Source organism: Rhagoletis zephyria, unplaced genomic scaffold (genome assembly GCF_001687245.7).
Source record: "Rhagoletis zephyria isolate East Lansing unplaced genomic scaffold, Rhagoletis_zephyria_1.1 Rzeph_scaffold_02004, whole genome shotgun sequence".
Classification (NCBI taxonomy): domain Eukaryota; kingdom Metazoa; phylum Arthropoda; class Insecta; order Diptera; family Tephritidae; genus Rhagoletis; species Rhagoletis zephyria.
Genome location: NW_016159088.1, coordinates 33679 through 51567, shown reverse-complemented (window position 1 = coordinate 51567; position 17889 = coordinate 33679). Strand labels below are relative to the sequence as shown.

Here is a 17889-nt window from a genome sequence, read left to right as displayed (position 1 = left end):
GCTGTTTGCCGCGCGTACACTGAGGGAAAAAAATATTAAAATCAAATAGAAACGTAATTGATCTTACTATAAACGTCAACGAAAGTACTGTATATCGGTAAATATTCAATTCAATTACGCGCATATTAAAATGACCGCGTTCGTACTGAAAAAGCATCCGAGAAGTGAATAATCAAGAAAAAACTAAAAAAAAAATTTATTTGCATGTTGCCTGCAGCGGAATTCGAACCCGACCATCTCCGGATACCAACAACTTGTGGCAAGCATCTTTGCGCACTCAGCTACACCCAGTCATATAAATTTGCTTTCAAATGTTGAATATCCATCAACACCAAAGAACGCGATTTGTCCGGATAAATATGTATGTACTATGTATGCACGATTGACAGAAATTCTTGAGAATTCTACTCTCATTCTACCATTCTTGCTATGTGTGTATGTGTGTTTCGTCACCGCTCTCAGTGCGGCGCTCTGCATGCTTGGGGTGCGTATGTACACTTACATATACATACTCAGATGTGAACAGTCAAATACGTGCGTAATAAATTTTGTATGAAAATATTATTTTTAAATACGAACATTTTTAAACGACAATCAAATATAAAGTATTCATTTTTACTATGCATTATTTCCCTCAGTGTACGTACGATGACTTCATTGCTGCGCCGCATCTTGCTGTGTCGCGCTACTCAGTAGCAATTTTTCGGCCGCTGAGGTAGCACCGCGACCCCCAACTGCTGTCGAACTGCTTGCAATACTAATATAGTAGCTGAAATAATCGATGACCAAAATAATGCGAGGCAATCAATGGGAATTCCTGGTAGCCGGTAGTTGGTGCAGAAACAACTAGAAGCATTCATTTAAAGCAAAAGTGTGTGTGTATTTTTGTGGCAGTGGCACTTAATTAAAGGCTTAAGCAGATCAAATATGGGTTGTGGTGTTTTAACCCTTAGGTGATTTGCGGCCGTGGTGTACTGTTTCTTGTCTCGATTCAAATAAACTTGCGTTGTATGCCGACAGCGGACTTGCGGAGTAGGAACAAGTTAAGCGGTTAAGTTCAGGTGGAACCGCACTTTCCATATATAACCGACGGATGAACTCTTGACCTGTGTCGCTTTATCCAATTTCTGAAATTTTCACTTATATGTGAGTCCAATTCCCACCAACGAGTCGCATCAGAAAGGGAGGGAGCTTCAGTGGAGCTACTATTCCGTATACGGTTCAAGGTTCCATTGAGGTTTGCAGCAATTAGTTACCATGGCGTGCTTTTGTAAGGGTACTCCTCCAGATTATTGAATTAACTTGGGTACAATCAGCCTATTAAAACAGTCTTCCAGGCAAAAAAAAACAAAAAAACGATCCGGCCACGGATGAGATCTCTTTCATTTGTTGACACATTGAAAGTATTACGGACTATACGGTTATATCCATATGGGTCCCGGGGGGCAGAGTGGAGTCGGCGGCAATGAAGTGGCAGATGTTCTCGTCAGAAAAGGGGCTGCACATAGATTCATGGGCCCAGGATCCTTTACTGGTCTGCCATGGCGCTCCGTTAGGCGAAACTATTATAACTGAATGAAGATAGAAGCGCAACATTATCGAAAAAATACGGAATGTAACAGACAGGCTAAGTCCTTAATTCCGTATGTAACGCAAAGGAGAACAGAATAACTTCTTCACATCAGTTGGCATGAACTATTTATTCAGATTTCATACTGCCCACTGTAGGGTAATGAAAAACTTGTCAAACATTTGAGTTTTTAACTCTGATCATTGTGGGTTTTGCAACGAAGAGCAGGCAGTAGCAGCGCGCATTAGTTGCCTCTGTCAAGCCCTCACTAGGACCAGACTTCGCTTTCTAGAATTACTTTACATAGAAGCACACGCCCAAAATGACATTTAGCCAAAGAACCTCTCGAGATTTCTTAGCGAAACGTGGATTTAAGAAGACCTGTGTCATAGAGGTAGAGGGTAGAGGAAGGGATCATTAGTCCCAGCGTAGCAAAATTCAGCCTCTACAACGAAATGCTCGATAAATGACTAAGGCTTACCGACTTCACCGGGGCCTGCAAAATCGCAAGTAGTCTATAACACTAGGTTCCAGCATAACAGGATCCATAAAACTACGGGGCTACCAAATAAGTTATGTCATATAAACCCTCACCTCTCAGATCGCAGTCCGCCACAGAAGACGGATTTGGATTGCAACGCAGTCGAAACAACAGGTGGCACGGGGGAAGCAGCCGACAGAAAAAACTCTACAAAACTCTAACAGAAAATTAGGCTGATATACCGAAGTCTTCAAGACAAGGGAAAACTACTGTAAGAGCAAACACGGCGGCCTACTGATCAACGCACACAGCATGCTAAAATTATAAAGGGGAAACTTCTTCTCATTATTGAATGGCAACAACACTGAAAGCAGTAGCTAAAATGAACCCAAAGTCCTAACCGAGGACAACGAAGTAGATGAATTCGACGATTTTACGACTGAAAAATAAGAAATTTTCTAAAGCTGACAGTTCACCAGCTGGAATTTTGATGTGCTCAAGAAGGACGAACCCGCTATACGCGGTGACGAAAGTGGAATCAGACTTCTCTTATGAGCGCCTATCCAGAGTATTGTGTGAAAAGTTAAAGCCCACCGTCAGCATCTTCGTTTTCCCTTATCAGTGTTGCATTAGACTGGGTAAAATCGCCAATACATGTACCAGGTTTCCGCTTTAGGCCACGTATTCAGCATAAAAAAAAATCGTGAAAAAGTTCTGCGAAAGCACAATCGACATTTACTAACTCTACTCGGGTTTAGATCCGTTTTTGACAACATGTAAAGGAGCAAAATGACGTCGAGTAAGACCAGAAGCTCAGTCAGAATTAGAAAGGAGCTCTGCGGGTCCTTTGCTCCCAAACTAGATTACCGAGAAGATGCTTCGCTATAGAACTATAGAATGCAGATATTATTAAACAAGTACTGTGCAATTCTTTTAATATACTGCAGTCATTTTACTCTATTGTATACTTGTATAGTAATATAAATCAAATAAATCAATCAAATCAAATCTGTTGTGCGACTTTTTCAATCTCATTCTGGTAAAGTTGTAATGATCTACCGAGCTGAGCCGCTCATGAAAAATTCTTGGAAATAGCGTATATAATCGCCTTTATCGGTAAAAGCGGCGGCATCTTTGCTGCCATTTTCCAAGTGGATATGGAATCAAAGCGGCTGGAGTTGTATATGTACAAGATGGAGTATCTCTTGTCTTCAATCAAATACGCACGACTGTCGTGCCTCGCATTACTGCAAGTAATAATTTCGAAAAAAGATGACTTCGTTTGTTTGCAACCCAGAATTAGCAACGATGAAAACATCAGCTCAGGGAATCACTCTTGCCTGCATGACACCTTTATAAATATCTCGTAATACTCGCCCAATTATTTATATGAGGCAGATGACCATAGTGTAGCGAATAAAACTTTATACGACTAGATGCAAAACCTCTAGACCTGAAAGTCTTCACCGCGCTGAACGCTCGTGGTGCTAGATAAAGAGGAATTCCTCTGCTTCGATGAAAATACCAGGTGCACGAAGAATTGGCTTCACTTGACTTTTCCAATTGGCATCAGTTGGTCGAAATCCATTAGCCGGTTACAGTGCCAGGTAAGAAGAAGAAGATAAACTGTATGTTTTTTACAGATACATTTTATCCAATTACTTTAAATTGCCTAGATGTTATTGACGGTCTGGTCTGGATAACTCACCGATTTGACTCAGTGACTCAACCTCGCTTTAATGAATAGGCTAAGTGAGCTGGAAATACTAAGCTATCCCAATAAGCATTTGGATTTTAGATCAAGTAGTGATCCAATACAAAATCCATGGTCCAATGTTGATTTTCAAGTGTACCTCAATTGGAGAACCAAACCATTCTCTAACAAAAGAGCACATTTTTTGTTTGCAAAATAATCTGAGTTCTCCACTTGAGAAAAGCTTGGACATCAAATTTGAATTGAAATTTTATTCAACTTTTAGTGAAACCTCGGGAAAAGTGTTAGTGTAAGATGTTGTGCAGCCCCTTGAGAATCTAGAAATTTTCAAAGATTGGGAAAAAGTTGGACAAATATTTCATTCAAAAGGGATCTATTAAGGACGTCCCTACTCATATTCATTTCCATATTAAGCATCTAAGGGTTAAAAGATTTGCAGTCCGCATGCAACACTTTTGCCAAGGTCAAATCATAAATTAATGAAGATTTGCAAATATTTTGAATGCAACACTAACAAAAATTTCGCACATTGACTTGTATACACATATGTACATACATTTATACATAAACACATACATACATACACGCAAATGTATCTATATGATGTCATGCAAGGTTGTGCTACCGACAAAAAAAAACAAACTTTGCAAACCAAATCATAAAGATCGCAAAGCCAATAGAGATTACGTGAACCAATTCAATTCAACAAATTCAAGCAATAAATCAAATGTTTTTTGATGACTACATAGAAGTTATGTATGTAGAGCATTTGAGCTACATAGCTAAGCGGCTAAAGTGCAAACAACTGCTAAAAAGGTTGAGAATTACATAAATCCATATACATATGTATATGTATATCTGATCGGTGAGCGCTCACCACCCAAAGATTGCGGCACGCTTGATGCTGGAACATTTTGACTGAGGCTTCTTCCTGTTCTTTATTGTCGCTTGAAACCTTCCATGACTATCCGTACACTGTAGTACGGTGGAGCGATGAGGGCAAGCATGTGGCGCATGGTGGGCTCCTATTAACAACATAACTGTTCATTTCACATTCACAATTGCTTTCCATAGCTATTGATTTCTATGTTTATTAGATTTTTCAATTTATTTATTTTTTTTTGTCCATTTGTCAGGTGTTGGCATTAAAGGACCAACAATGCCAATGACAGGCGAACAAAGATCGGGAAGTGCTTTCATTTAGAGGCATAAAAACAAAAACCAAAAAAAAAATATAAATAAATAAAATCAAAAGCCGTCTTAACGGCTGCAGCGCAATGGAACAGTGGAAGAAGCTGCAAGTCTTTAGGAAAATAGAGCGTGTAAGCAGCTGCCAGTTGAAGGCACAGGACACAAACAAGATGTTACACCGCACACACACCACACACACACACAAATCATTGCATGCATACAGAGAGGCCAGAAGAAAGGCATCTTACACATGTCCTGACATTTGCTTACTTTTCACCTTTGCTATATCTATTGAAGACTCGCAGTGTGGTGATTACTTGTACATACATATGTATATTTTTACAACAGCATGTCCGCAACATTAAAAACTGGTGTATGTGCGAGTATTTGTGGACTTCCTCTTGGCAACAGCATTCGCTCGATTGAGACAGAATTTGTGCCGCCGCCTATGGAGACGGCTGCCTGCTCCTCCATGGGATACCTTTTGCGGCTGTGGCTTGGCAATGCACGCATATGTATGTAGATTGTGTATGTGTACTGATTTGTACAATGTACATATGTATGCGTGTTTTTGTCAACATGTCGCCGTGTAATTTCTATTTGTTCGATACTCTATTGTCTATCGAACTGAGAGATTTGATCAGTTTTTAATGAACTTCATTCATATTTCAATGACTTTGATCAGCTCCGCTTGTCATAGTGTCTATTCATCGATATCTTACCTATGCACGTATTTGTAGATACATACATACATATTTATTTATTTGGCATGTCGAAACCATACATACATACATACGTAAGCACTTTAACAAAGCCTATATGTATATGTGTGCGTGTGTGAATACCCCCTGTCTTCAGCAAATGAGGATCGCCGACCTGATCGCTCACACGATCAAAAAACACAAGATCATTACATAGAAGTATAAATAAATATACGAAAACAAAGTGCCATGTGTTCCCAACAAAAAAAAAAAAGAGAGGGTGTATACGGACATTGTCATTTTTTAAAGATTGTGTAAATATCTTTGTTCTTATGTTTGTAAATGCACAAAATGTAAGACTTCTGAAGTCACGATATATCGCAATAAATTACTGAAATTAGTTGCACTCTTTGACATCTCATTCATTCTTGGTGGAAATTCCGATAATTTTAATTGGTTAGTAAATTCCATTGGAAAGTTTCGAAATTAATTTGGCATACTTGATTAATTTACAACGCAGTACTGCTTTCGTTTTTGTCGCAAATTAAAATAATTCTTTTAATTTCTTTGCTACTTGGCAGAAATATTTATTTACTAAGTTACTTTTAGACTATCGATACATATAATAACTGAAGAGCTAGGTAATTGAGAAGAATTCTGTTCCGTTTTGTTCTCTGCCAAAACGTTCCGGATACTTTCGTTCCCATTTTGCTCCTTTGCAAAAATTTTCCGAAAGTATTCGCATTTTCTTTTCTTTGGGAACATTCCACCGGGGTTTTTCTTATATAATTCCCATTAAGAACGTTCTCGACAGTTTTTTTCTTGTTTCGGTTTGGTTTTGAAGCGTTTTTGGGAGCAAAACTACGAGAACGACATTTAGTTACGATCTTACCATTTGTTCTCGGTCCTTGCTAAAAATTTAAACTTTTTGATCTGCCATTAGAAAAATGTATGGTATGCAGCTTTATAGCAGATTAAATTTTAGCATTATAAATAAAGGGCTAATTTAGAGCGGCTAAAGGATTCGCGTAATAATTTTTTTTCTGTGCTGTTGTGAATTTTATTCCATGTAAAGTACGCTCTACTAAATTTGTTTTCGTTTATACTTTTACATGAAATATGCGTTACGACTTTATTGAATTGAATTAAATAAATCAATACAAATACAATATATTAAGCATTAGCGGTACATTCGCAAAACCATATAATAATGGCTAATAAAAATCTGCCATTACCAGTGTCTTGCGTGAGTTAATATTTCACCTGCGCCATCTGTCAATCAACAGTGAAAAAGGGAGCCACACTACTTCGATTTATTTTTAATTAATTTCATACTGCAGAAATTTGTAATGGGTAATGGTAATGAAAGTGGCAATGGTATCTGTCTTCGTATTCGTATTCGTATTCGTACTCAACTTCATCTTCCTCCACGTATTCGTATTCGTATATGTTCTTAGTCTTCGTTTCCGTTTTTGTAATCGTTTTCGAATTCTTCCTCGTCTTCGTTTTCGTGTCCGTTTTCCCCTTCACGTTTGTATTCTTGCTCTTTGTCATCGCATGTCGCTTCGCTTTGTAATTGGCTTAGTTAGGGCCAATTTCACAATGCGTAGTTAACTCAGAATCGGGAGTTAACTACAGAATTTTGTACTGAAAATCTCTAGTTAACTGTCGATTCTGAGTTAACTACGCACTGTGAAATTGGCCCTTAGTCAAAATAATTGGGTGGTTCACAAGGTGTCGTACGTGTCGTATTGTCGTATGTTGTAAAGTTTTTAACGGCTAAATAAATGTTTAGAGGACTTGAAATCACCACCAACTATTTTTTAACGGTGTGAAATTTCATAATAAAACTTTTATGTTAGCTTGCGAATTCCTTAAGTATAGTTTTATCCGTTTAAAGTTTATGACATACAACAGTACGACAGTATACAACACCTTGTGAACTCCCTAAATATAATGAAACTTTGTCACATAAGAACATAAGTACATCAATACCAATCTTGACATATTCTTAGTTTTAATTGTAAATCACAGTTTTCTAGACAAGCTTACAGTTTTTTTGAATTATTTCGAAGTACAAATTACAGCTTTATCATAATTTCAGATTTGAAGGAGACAATTAAAATATTTCTTTTGGTTTTTTGGAAGTAAATTTTTAAGAGGTAAAGATAAAAAGAGATCGATTTGTATTCCAACCAGAAACTTAAATTAAGATCTGCACTGACAGCAATGTTGCCTAAAAGTCCTTAGGAACCCTCCGCGCGACATCGATCATTTTACAGGAATGTAAGCTGAGACTTAACTACGTTACAAAATTAAATAAGGTTAAACTTATGTCGTTAACTGGAAAATAATGGTATTTAAGGTTACGAAATTTCAGTTAAGTTGGCGCACTGTGAGCTGTTGAAACGCTCAGTGGGACCGGAACCAATTATGGGGCCAAGTATAGCGGAATTGTCAGCGGTTTATCTCACATGCAGGTCGAGGATATTGCAGCGTATTTTCTTTGCGAGACCTGGTGCAGCTTAGGGCGAGAAATTGTGCAAAGGAATGATCCTGACTTGTAGAAAGCTGTTTATCCCTTCTATAGCCCACAACTACAGAGCTAGTATAACAAATAAAGTTAACTTTAATGTTTTTCAGTCAGATCAGTTGAGCTTCAAGCGTCGTTTTGAAACTGAAGCTCCCACCCTGAAGCTTCCAATTCTATATACAATACACCGCTGCGCGGCCAAACACGTAGAAATTTTCGTAAGCGCCAAAATATTATTATTTCTAATGCACAAATACCTATGCAGTTATTATTTTGTATCCAGAAAGCAATTCAGTTCATTAAATGAACATAAAAATTCCATTTATGTTTAGGGACATTTAAAACAATAAAAACCACAGCATAAAAAACACAAAAACTAAAAACAAACTTATTATCAATGGCGTATAATCAGTAGCGGAAACTATAACTCAAAAATCATATAAGCACACTAACAAAATATGTCTATATAAATACATGCATAAGAGAGTGTGTAAGTTAAATTAATAAAGAACGACCACATCATGTCCCCACAAAAACAAAAAAAAAACAAAAAACAAAAAATGTTTTTATGAATATAAAAAAAATAAAGGATTGTGTGTCACACGTACGCAAACTGAGTCGACACAAAAGTAAGATATTTATAATTAATTGTTGACGAATGTATACTATTTTCAAGATTCACCTTTCCAACTGCATATGATAGCCGTGCTTGCATACATATACAAACATACATGTACATACATACATATATACATATGAACATTGTGCAGATGCTTCTGGCGGCACAGAAAATTTGGTAACATCAAATGTCAAACTCCAAACCCAAATGAGAGTAAAACAAAAAAAAAAAAACAAAAAACTCCAACAAATTACTGCACGTCTGAGCACCTAATGAAAAAGAAAACTAATAAAACATAAAGATTAGAATCACTTTTGCTTGCCACAAGGTGGAAAGGAAACCAGTGTACATAAAATGAACCATACTTGTGTGAAAATTAGGAAAGGAAAAAAGTCTGCTACAAGCACCACAACAACAAAGGTGGTGAACATGTTGAGAGTTCATTGAGCGCCACCGGCGATATCAACTTGTACTCGTAAGTATGTATGTTCATAAGTGGACGCAGGAGCTGACACATACATAACATCACATCCGCTCAATGGGGCACACGTACGGGGCTCCAGCTCCAGCTCCGTAGTACCATGTTGAACTATATTTGTATGTTTGTAATATGTTTGCGGTGAAATTTTAGTATAAAGTATTTGTCAGATGAAGCGATAGCCAGACGGACACTGTAAGATATTCACGATTCTTTTGTTGTTGTTGTTGTTTTTTTGTTTTTTTAGTTGAAGCTAACAACTGATCATAAAAGCATAAAAGATGTTAAATATTCAAAATTCGTACGTGTGGCACCCGAAATGTGATGATGTACGCACAAAGCTACTCAACTTGATTAAATTTTTGTTGGACAAATTTTATACCCAACGAATATGGTTGATATCAGCCTCGGAGAAGGTAGTAATCAGAAACATAGTGTGTCTACTTATTAGCCCAGTATCTGCGAGGAACTTTAGTTATTGAACCTAAATCTATGAGTTTTACTACGCCCTTGGTATGAAATGTTCACACAAGCGTTTGTGAAACAGTGCCGAACAACTTCCCTAGTTGCGATGTGCAGTTTTGATATCCTTTAATCAAAATCTGCATCACTAAAAAGTGCTTTGGAAAGCCCTATGCCTAGTAGATAGATGCCTTTGAGGCTCTTCCTCCAGCTTGGAAATGGCAGAGAGTGCCCGATTTCCTATGCCGCAGAAGGACTCTGGGCCAATAAAAGAGGTTGATACTCCCTTCTACGTAAGTTTTCCGACAGTCTTATTTCATTCAATACCATCATGCCTCGGAATCAGGGGCGCACCCAGGAATATATTTTGGGAGGGGTTTATACTTCTGAAATTTGCTTCAGATAATATGCTCTTTAAAATACATTTGTGCAAGCTTTATGTACAGTATGTAATAAAAAAATAAACCTTTTAAAGTTTAATAAATTGCACTTTATTACATGAAATTAACAAGGAACTGAAACATTTTAAACCGACTCCAAAAAAGAGGGAGGTTATTAATTCGTCAAAATATTTTTTATTTTTTTATGTATGCTACCGCATAACTTTGGACGACGTGAACCGATTTAAATTTCTTTTTTTTTCGGAAAGATGGTACCTCATGGGTCGTCCTGTAATTTCGTTTAGATCCGATCATTGGATCATGAAAAAATTAACGGTATTCCTAAATTTATATATGAGAATTGAAGTTGGTTGTGTTTTTTGCTTAAAAATTACTTGTTTAATAAAAAGTTCTATAAACACAGGATGCGCTCAACTTTCAAAAGTAATAAAAGAAATTAAAAAAATAGCTTTAATGATCATTTTCCTCGATTTCTGGTCGCTACGCTAAATTTTCGTCGCAATAATTCTCTAAATGAAAAGCAGTGGGCCTAAAAGTATACTGAAGCGAAAAGTAATAGCTGTAATGTGTAACTAATCGGCTAAGTCTGGCATGTAACTAAATGTTGCGTGTTGTTAGGCGTTCCTGCTATTCTTTTGGAGATTTTTGGCGATCAAAATCAGCTGTAGCAAATGCTGGGAATCTTGCTGCTGGTTTTCGATGGAGATGGTGCTTTTTAAACTTTTAGTAGCCCTCAAGAAAAGCGAAAAATTCATATATGTACATAAAATTACGCACAAGAAATTTCTTAAATCCTTTACCAAAATTTCTTAAATCAGTTTGCATTTCTCAAGAAAAATGCTCGTATATTTATTTCTTCAAGAAAATTTATAGCGAAAGGGAAGTTCTTTTTCAACAGAAATAATAAAAAATATTTCTTGTGATTTTTCTTGAGAGCTGGATTCTTAGCTTTAAGATACAGTTCGTATTTGAGGTTATTAGCTTTAGGGGGGGTTTGAACCCCAAAACCCACCCCTTGTGTGCGCTAATGCTCGGAATCCAGAGATTTTAGTGAGCCCAAAACTTTTCAGCTTGTCAAAGCTTTTCATCAGCAGTTTGGATGTTACCTGTTGTGATCTGAGGACTTAAAGGGCCACTTGACTGTCAGTCGAGTCTATTTTCTCATCGTCTCCCTACTATTTTTTAGTCAGACTAGTTCACCTTCCATCTAGGTTCTACCCTACGTCCGTGGGCTCGTGTCTGGGATCACGAAATCTGTATCTAGAGATGTCTAAGAAATTCTTTGCTACTGCGCACCAAACCTTCCAACGCACGACTGGAGGCTTATTTGGTTCGGTTGGAGAGAGCTGAGGAAACCTATTGACAAGAGGCCATACGCTATCGCTTTAAAAAGCCTTCGGTGACGTTGACTAAGTGTTATAGGATGCGGAGAGCATTGGTGAAATGTCCCGTCCTCAGCGTTTCACTTCTTTTTGGTGTTATAGTGTCTAAAATGGACTTCCCTCTACTACTAACTAAATATTTATTTGTGCATCTACTTCTTCTAATCAATGAGCATGTGAGTTGGGTATAAAAGTAAATACAACCTATGCGCTTTTTTACTCTACAACAAACAACAAACCTGCAATTGGGAACACCATGTACGTGGCGTTACAAATTTTCCTTCAATGATTCACAAATAAGCCAACACGTTCAGCGAAAAATATACTAAGTATATGTACACAAATGCCGGAGTCAAGGCTACAGTAAAGAGCGAGCGACCGTGCGAGCCCAACAGATCGCATCAGCATCATTCTCACTCGCCCTGTACCAGCACAACTGATAAGAAATCTTTAGTATAGTTGCATCACTTGCATATTAAATTGTTCAACCGCAACTGCAACTGCAACATAAATAACAAGTACACCAACAACATTACAACCAACCCAATGACAATGACAATGACAATGTGTAAAGGCGTTTATGATAACTAGGGGCGGCGGCAAAAGCCAAGCGAGAACCAAGCGAGGTGCAGAAGAAATCAGAAATGCAGTGACAAATCATGCGACACGTACGCATTACAAAAACAAATAGTACATAGCAAGTGAATAGCCTCTGCAACAGTTGCTGCTGTAGAAGGGTCAAAGAGGCGTACATTAAATATTATAATTGTTGCTGCTGTTGTTGTTGTTGTTATGCTCGCGTTTTCAAAAGGTAAGAATAAGCAGCTAAAAAAGAAAGACTGCTGCCTCCTCTATTTCAGCTAGTTGTCACTGCGACAGTCACTTTTGTGATGCTGATTGTTACGCGATAACATTTTTTTTTGCTGCTGCAATGCTTTATTGTTTTTTATTCTATTATTACCGAAAAAATTTTGTTTTGTATTTCATGGGCGTAACTACTAAATGTGTTTCACCTTTTCTTTTTTTTTCGCTACTTTACCTCTTGTCTGTCGGCAACGGGTGGGGATGTGAGAAAGTATGCTGCTCGGCGAAAGGATGCTGCTTAGGTTTTGTAGCGATTTTTCGCTGCTGATAAACTTTAATAACAATAGTTATGATGGTAATAAAATTTTCCTTCAAAGTCGTAAAATGTTTAGACAAGTCTATATTGCCGTAATGGAGCAGTGTGCAGCTGAGCAAACGCTTGGGAATTATTGTCGCTCGGACAGGATGCCGAAGCTGTTGGCAGTATTAGAATTTATTGGGTCGTAGGCGTAAAGACTTCTGTGTTTTTGATTTATCGCGTAAACTTAGACACAAAATTCGGTGAATACTTCGGAGCTAGCTCTCTAAATCGGCTGCTCGCGACTTCTGCAAAAGCGCAGGATCCCCCGCTTTCGAACACATAAATGGAAGATTTGCAGCGCTTCATTAGTGGAATCCATTTGCTCTTTCTAAAAAATGTGCTCAATATTCATATTTTTTAAATAACTGGCTCGCTTGACCACTCTATTTTATTTGTTAATCTTTTATTTTCGAGTAAATACTTACAAAGTCCATGTTGCTTGGGTTTATTCCCAGAACGTTTATAGTTAGCCTAGCTTTCTACTCTCCTTAGTTTTCCCGGCATAACATCGCCCACTGTTTAGGGAAATTTGCCACTTATGACTATTGTGAGGTCGTCAGGTAGGTCTACAGTCTCTTCTCTACCACACTGGGCTTATCGATGTCTGTTTTTTTTTTTTGGTTTTCGCCACCCCTTTTGCGAGACAGTCCGCCACCTCCCTACTCTCCATTAACTTGATGTTATTGTATCTCCCAACGATGATTTCACTTCATAGGATATACGGGCCTTGAGTGCCGCCTAGCTGTCACTTAGAATTATGATTCTCTCTTTTCTATACCATCTACTCATGATTGTCTCCGCTGTTTGAATAATGCTCGGCTATTTCTTCATAGCGACAGAGATCCTGATGCTGGGTTCGATGATTCCAGCCCCTATTCCTTCTGAGGTCTTCGAGACATCTGTGTATCAGTGCAGAGTGCAACTATGCTGTAGTGCCTCGAAGACTGAGACACTCCAGGTAGCTTTGCTGCAAAGCTCTATTTTGAATCTCTTTTCAAAATATATGGTTTTGCCTATGTCATCTCTAGGGAACAGGGCTAGCGGGAGCGAGGGCTCTAGCTTCTACACACTCCTAGAGGAAATTACCTCACCTTTTTTCGAAATCCCTCTCTCGAAATGTTGAGCAAAGTTCTTTTGGCTACCTGTTCTATGGTTATATGAAGAGGCTCAAGTGAGAGGACTACTTCCACCTCTATTGTCGGACATATGCGCATCGCTCCCATCATACATACGCATGCCAGCCGTTGTAGCTTGGTCAGCGTTTACCTCACCATGGCTAGGGTAGTTCGTGAAACCCAAGCTACCGCCCCATAGGTAATCATTTGTTGTATTATTAAGTTGTAAAGCTATCTTAGAATATGGAGGCTACATCTCCAGGATTTTCGCGCAAGACGCCTGCACACCATTAGAGCTGCAACCTGCTCACTTTGACCCTCTCCACCTGTGTCAGGAGTGTCAATTTGAAACTGGCCCGGCTTAGCCGTTGGCTTTGAACTGCTTACGATTTTATTCACCCCGTGACTGGTCGAGGGGCCCTGTGCTGCATGAGCCCCAGATTGTTTAGGTAACTGCTCTGCACAATTTTTAATAGTGGCGGTATTTTTCTTTACGTTATTGTCTTTGATTTTTCGCCGTTTTGTTTAATTTTTTGTCCCACGAGTGGCGAAAAAGCCGGATAAGACCATAAATTAAATAAATCCTGGAGCAACCGGTTTTCAAGAGGTCTAGGCTATTTAAGTGCCCCCGCCTGGCCGATATACAGCTCAGAAGCGAGCAACGCCTCGATCCTACTATACCTAACAGCCATGATCAAACATTATTTTCGTATGTCGGAGCTATTTACGACCTGAAATGATCCTTGATCTTAGCTGAGTACCGTTCCGACATCGCAAAGGCCCTTGCTGTGTTAATTTCCCAATACTAGTCGGATCTACCTCACAGCCACCAAAAAAAAATATCCATCTGTAAGTTTTTTTATGATTTGAACCTTTCTCGCCAGCGCTGCGTTAAATAAAATGCAGTTATCGGGACCACCATGCAACCAACGTCAAACAATGCTGGCGCACGTGTACATTACTATTGTAAAAAAGCAGTAATAGGGCAGTAATAACTGCAAAAGCAAACAAACTCTTTAAGAAATCTAGCAAAAGTATACATAAGTACATATGTATGTATGTATGTATGCATACACACTAAATAGTTTATAATTTATGCTAAATTTTTCCATGACAAATTATTGAAATTTACCACACACGCATAGGTACAACAATGCACAAAGCGACACACCACAATGCCAGCGTTGAGGCGGTACAAAACAATTTTCTGGCCGAACAAATGTGCCGTGCCACACAATGCATGCGTTGCACCAACGCAACAACGCAACAACGCACCAATAGAAGTAAACAAATGCAATATTTTGACATGAGATATGTATGTATGTATGTGATATTTATGGCAAAAGTATGCGGCTGGTAAATATATGCAAAACGGCGATTATTGTTTTAACACATTAACAACAAAGTGCAACAAATATTTTCCATATATACCTCATTCATCTACATACTCGGTATGTTGACACAGCAGACGCGCAGGCGCACTCGAAAGAGCGGGCGTACTTGTATGTACATACATACATGACGAACGCCAATGCGGCTGAAGCGACGACAGATGTTTGACCATTGCGTTTGACTTGGACAAACATGCAGATGCATCGAACTGAAAGATCAGAAACAAAGTGAAAAAAAAAGAAAACAGTGGACCTGACATTTGGGCGCGAGCTGATTAACAAATATTTGAAGCGCCTAAATGGCTGACAGCTTGACGAAGTGACCGATTGACGGACGGCCTGTTTGCCTGCCAGTGACTGCGCTGCGCTGCGACTGCTTGATTTGGACTGTTTGGACAGATAACGCTCTGCAGCCGGACGATATCAAAGGTAAGTCGAAAGTGGCGATTGGTACCAAATATGCCCGAGTACTATGTATGTATGTATGTATGTATGTACGTACGTAGAAAGGGAGTAAGTGCCAGTTGAGTGAATGCAATGTAACAGGAAGAAAATATTAGCCTTTGTCATTAGGCAAAAAAAAAACAAAAAAATAAAAATAAATAAATATCTACAAGTGGCCGGTTAAACACATTAGAGGACGTTGACAAGGCGAGCGAATATACTAAGTATATACATATGTATGTACGACATACTAATAAAACACTCAGTATTTTCAACAACATTGTACGGCCACATCGGCTGATCATCCGGTTCTGCGATTTGACCAGGGATGCGCCAACCGACATCAGCAATAGGTATGGCAGTATTTCAGGTTTGCTTAGCCTAGCTAGAGTTTATATTATGACTGCTTAAAACAAAAACAACAATAAATACGGTGATGACATTAGTACCAACAAGCGTGGAAAAGAGTTGAAATTAAATGCTTAACTGATGTAAACCAACATTGACAGCGTAAATACGAGTAAATTAACAATTAGAGGAGTGAGACAAGCTAAAAATTGTCAAAAACCGTTGTACATATGTATGTACATACATTAGACCGTACCATCTTACAAGCGCTAACAAAAATCAGCTCGTCGCACATCCCTGATTCCAAGGTAACGTATTTCTGCATGGTAATTTCAAAAAACAAAAACTTTTTTTGGCCGAACCTAGGGTTGCCCTTTTAAAGTTTTCGGTGATACCTACATTAGGCGATAAACAATTTTTTTAAAGTCCTCTACTGGATTAATCAAAACTAGTGAACCCACATGGCGTTAAAATGCTCAAATTTTAATTTCAAAAACCTAAAAAAATATTCAAAATATTTTAACTTCATCAAATTTCATATCTCTTTATACCGGTAAAAAATATTCTTCATTATAAAATATAACTTTATCGCACATCTATAGGTTAAGGTTATTTTTTTTTTTGTTTTAATTTACCCTTTTGCTCAAAAACAAACAGAACAACGCTAAGATTTCCTCGTTAGCAGATCTTCCAGTTAATCTTTGCCATTATTAAAAAATTGCTCACGAAAGACTGTGGTCAGTTGAAATGCAGTTCCAAGATTTTCCTTTTTCATTTACTGGCATTAGGGTGGTTTATTAGGGCGACAAGAAATTAGATATAGTGGGTAATTACTACATAGAACGGCGTACCTGAGGTTAATTAACTTTGGGACAAACATCGATATATCCTACCTAAGATCCGACTGTAAATGCCGAAACCATAATGAAAATGCCCCCAGGGATATTCCACATTTTTGGAATTACGGGTATGAGAGCCCCGAGGACCCTCGTCAAATCTTGCCATTTCTCGAGTGGAGTGGAGGCTCAGCTAGCAGTAGTTTCGGCTACGAGGTCTGACCAGAGACTTAATTCTGTTACCACGGGGAACCACGGGGGGGGAGTGTACTATATTTGCTCTCGGGGCTTGTTCTTGGAAACGGCTCCTTGGGGAGTTTTCCCTTGTATCGACTGGTTTTGTGTAGCACATCAGTGAGTGGCACGATTCATATGCTCAATTGAACCCAAACCACTGGTACATACCTATATACGTTGCAAAATATCTTTTGAACTTCTATTCCAGTCGCTTACACATTTAAATATCAGATACACCGACTGTATCTTATAAATGAAACGAAACTATATACATATACAACGAAGCATTTGTCCAACCCCTTCAACTTCGTTATATCGAGGTTTCACTACACATATTTTTTTTCAAACCCAAGACAATCGCTGGAGCATAATTTTTGCAGTTTATGAAACACAATCACTTACCTACAGGGCAACTCTGCGTACGCATATGATCTGTGCGTCCAGCAATGTCAATGCGCCGGCGGACAGGTCGTTAATGGGTACGTCATATGCGCAGCAACGCATAAGTGAGACCATTAATACTAAATATATTCATAAATACGTATTCGTATGTACATTAGGGTGGTCATTAAAAAAACAAATAAGCGATTTTTTTTCAGTCTAACCCCTTCAGTCGGTAATACCACGGACACAGATTTCACATAGAAATTTTGGTCCCATTTGGAGTCGGTTAAGGCGTGTCGCAATGTGGTTCAATTTCAGATGCTCCATGGAGACTCTAAAAATTAAAAACATTCTTTTTCATTTAATACCCAAACTCGGGGCCAAAATTTATATGTGATATTTTCGACTATAGTAGCATCGACGCAGGGGTTCGAGGC

At 38.4% G+C, this 17889-nt stretch overlaps 1 protein-coding gene across 1 annotated transcript in view; it reads left to right on the top strand.

Moving 5' to 3' along the window:
- Positions 1–16602, top strand: part of LOC108365801 (uncharacterized) — a 49868-nt gene extending 33266 nt beyond the window's left edge. Inside the window, exons 5-6 of the mRNA XM_017619960.1 lie at positions 14958–15095; positions 16598–16602. Coding sequence (XP_017475449.1) covers positions 14958–15095; positions 16598–16602 — 143 coding nt within the window. The remainder of the gene's footprint in view (positions 1–14957; positions 15096–16597) is intronic.
- Positions 16603–17889: the final 1287 nt, after the last annotated feature.